This window comes from Gregarina niphandrodes, assembly GCF_000223845.1.
Source record: "Gregarina niphandrodes unplaced genomic scaffold scaffold00037, whole genome shotgun sequence".
Taxonomy (NCBI): Eukaryota; Apicomplexa; class Conoidasida; order Eugregarinorida; family Gregarinidae; genus Gregarina; species Gregarina niphandrodes.
The window spans coordinates 131,342-132,347 of record NW_011645806.1 but is presented as its reverse complement, the minus strand read 5'-3'; the positions used below and the strand labels follow the sequence as shown (position 1 = coordinate 132,347).

The 1,006-nt window shown below is 48.4% G+C and overlaps 2 protein-coding genes across 2 annotated transcripts; both read left to right on the top strand.

The window, feature by feature from the left end:
* Positions 1 to 237: 237 nt before the first annotated feature.
* Positions 238 to 390, top strand: GNI_139380 (hypothetical protein; the record flags this gene model as incomplete). Its single annotated transcript, XM_011134223.1, has 1 exon — positions 238 to 390. One exon carries the CDS (start codon positions 238 to 240, stop codon positions 388 to 390), a length of 153 nt encoding a protein of 50 aa, XP_011132525.1.
* Positions 391 to 539: 149 nt separating this feature from the next.
* Positions 540 to 945, top strand: GNI_139370 (hypothetical protein; the record flags this gene model as incomplete). Its single annotated transcript, XM_011134222.1, has 2 exons — positions 540 to 757; positions 804 to 945. The coding sequence occupies 2 exons, from the start codon at positions 540 to 542 to the stop codon at positions 943 to 945; spliced, it is 360 nt and encodes a 119-aa protein (XP_011132524.1).
* Between the last annotated feature and the right edge of the window lie 61 nt (positions 946 to 1,006).

Genomic DNA, 1,006 nt, shown 5'->3' with positions numbered 1-1,006 from the left:
GTGTATCAATGACACACGAGAGTGTCTTAATGCCATACAAGACCACACAGGGGTGTGTCGATGCCCCAAAGGGTGCGTCAGCCCCACACACCCAGTGTATCGCCCGGCGTCCTCCCATCCTCCCGTGATACGCTCTCATGGTGGTGTGCCCTACCTGTCAAAAGCGTTCTGAGCCCGTCATTATATAATGGACTCTGTAGAGAAGCCCGGTCGGTCAGCTCCGCAGAATTATTAATCATGGTGTTCGATGACGTCGTCAAAATCAACGACCGAGAAAGCGCCAAGAGGTTCTGGATTGCATATCGGGCCGGAAAGCGGCCGGAAGCGGCTCCCCCGAATTTGGATGACTTAGTGAATGGAAAACAAGTACTCATCATGGCCCACTCATAACGGCCCCACAATCTACCTCCCATTGGGAAGCTACCTCCCATTAAAAAGGTTCTGGCGTCCATGTCTTAGCACCTAGGTCTTAGCACTGAACCCTCTCACTCATTGTGATCAGACTGCCATCCCGTCCTAGAACTGTACCTTAGATATACATGAATCAAGCCATGGATTACCTTGAGCTGCTGGATTCAAAGTCCCACGAAAAAGCCCTTCAACTACTCCCTCACTTGCGGTACATGCTTCCCATCCTGCCGGACACTAGGGACTGTCGTCAACTCATACGAGAAATGCAAAATCTTAAACTCCTACTCGTACATTTCAAGAATACACAACGACTACAACCTTTGTCAGACGCCGCCAAAGCAGCTGGGTAGCAAACACTGTCTCGAAAGACCTGTGAAATGAATTCTTTTCAGGCTTTATTCCAAGGCTGGAAAAATATACAACGTTCTACAAGACATCAAACGTGCTCGGGACTTGCGAAATACAGTGATCCGTCTCGAGATTAAAAATGTGAAGGTATGCAGCCAACATTATTTTGAAACGTTCATGGTCTGACCCCGTTGTGATTCCCTGTTATCGGTTTTGGTCTTTTGTCCTCACTCCGATCTCCATTTTG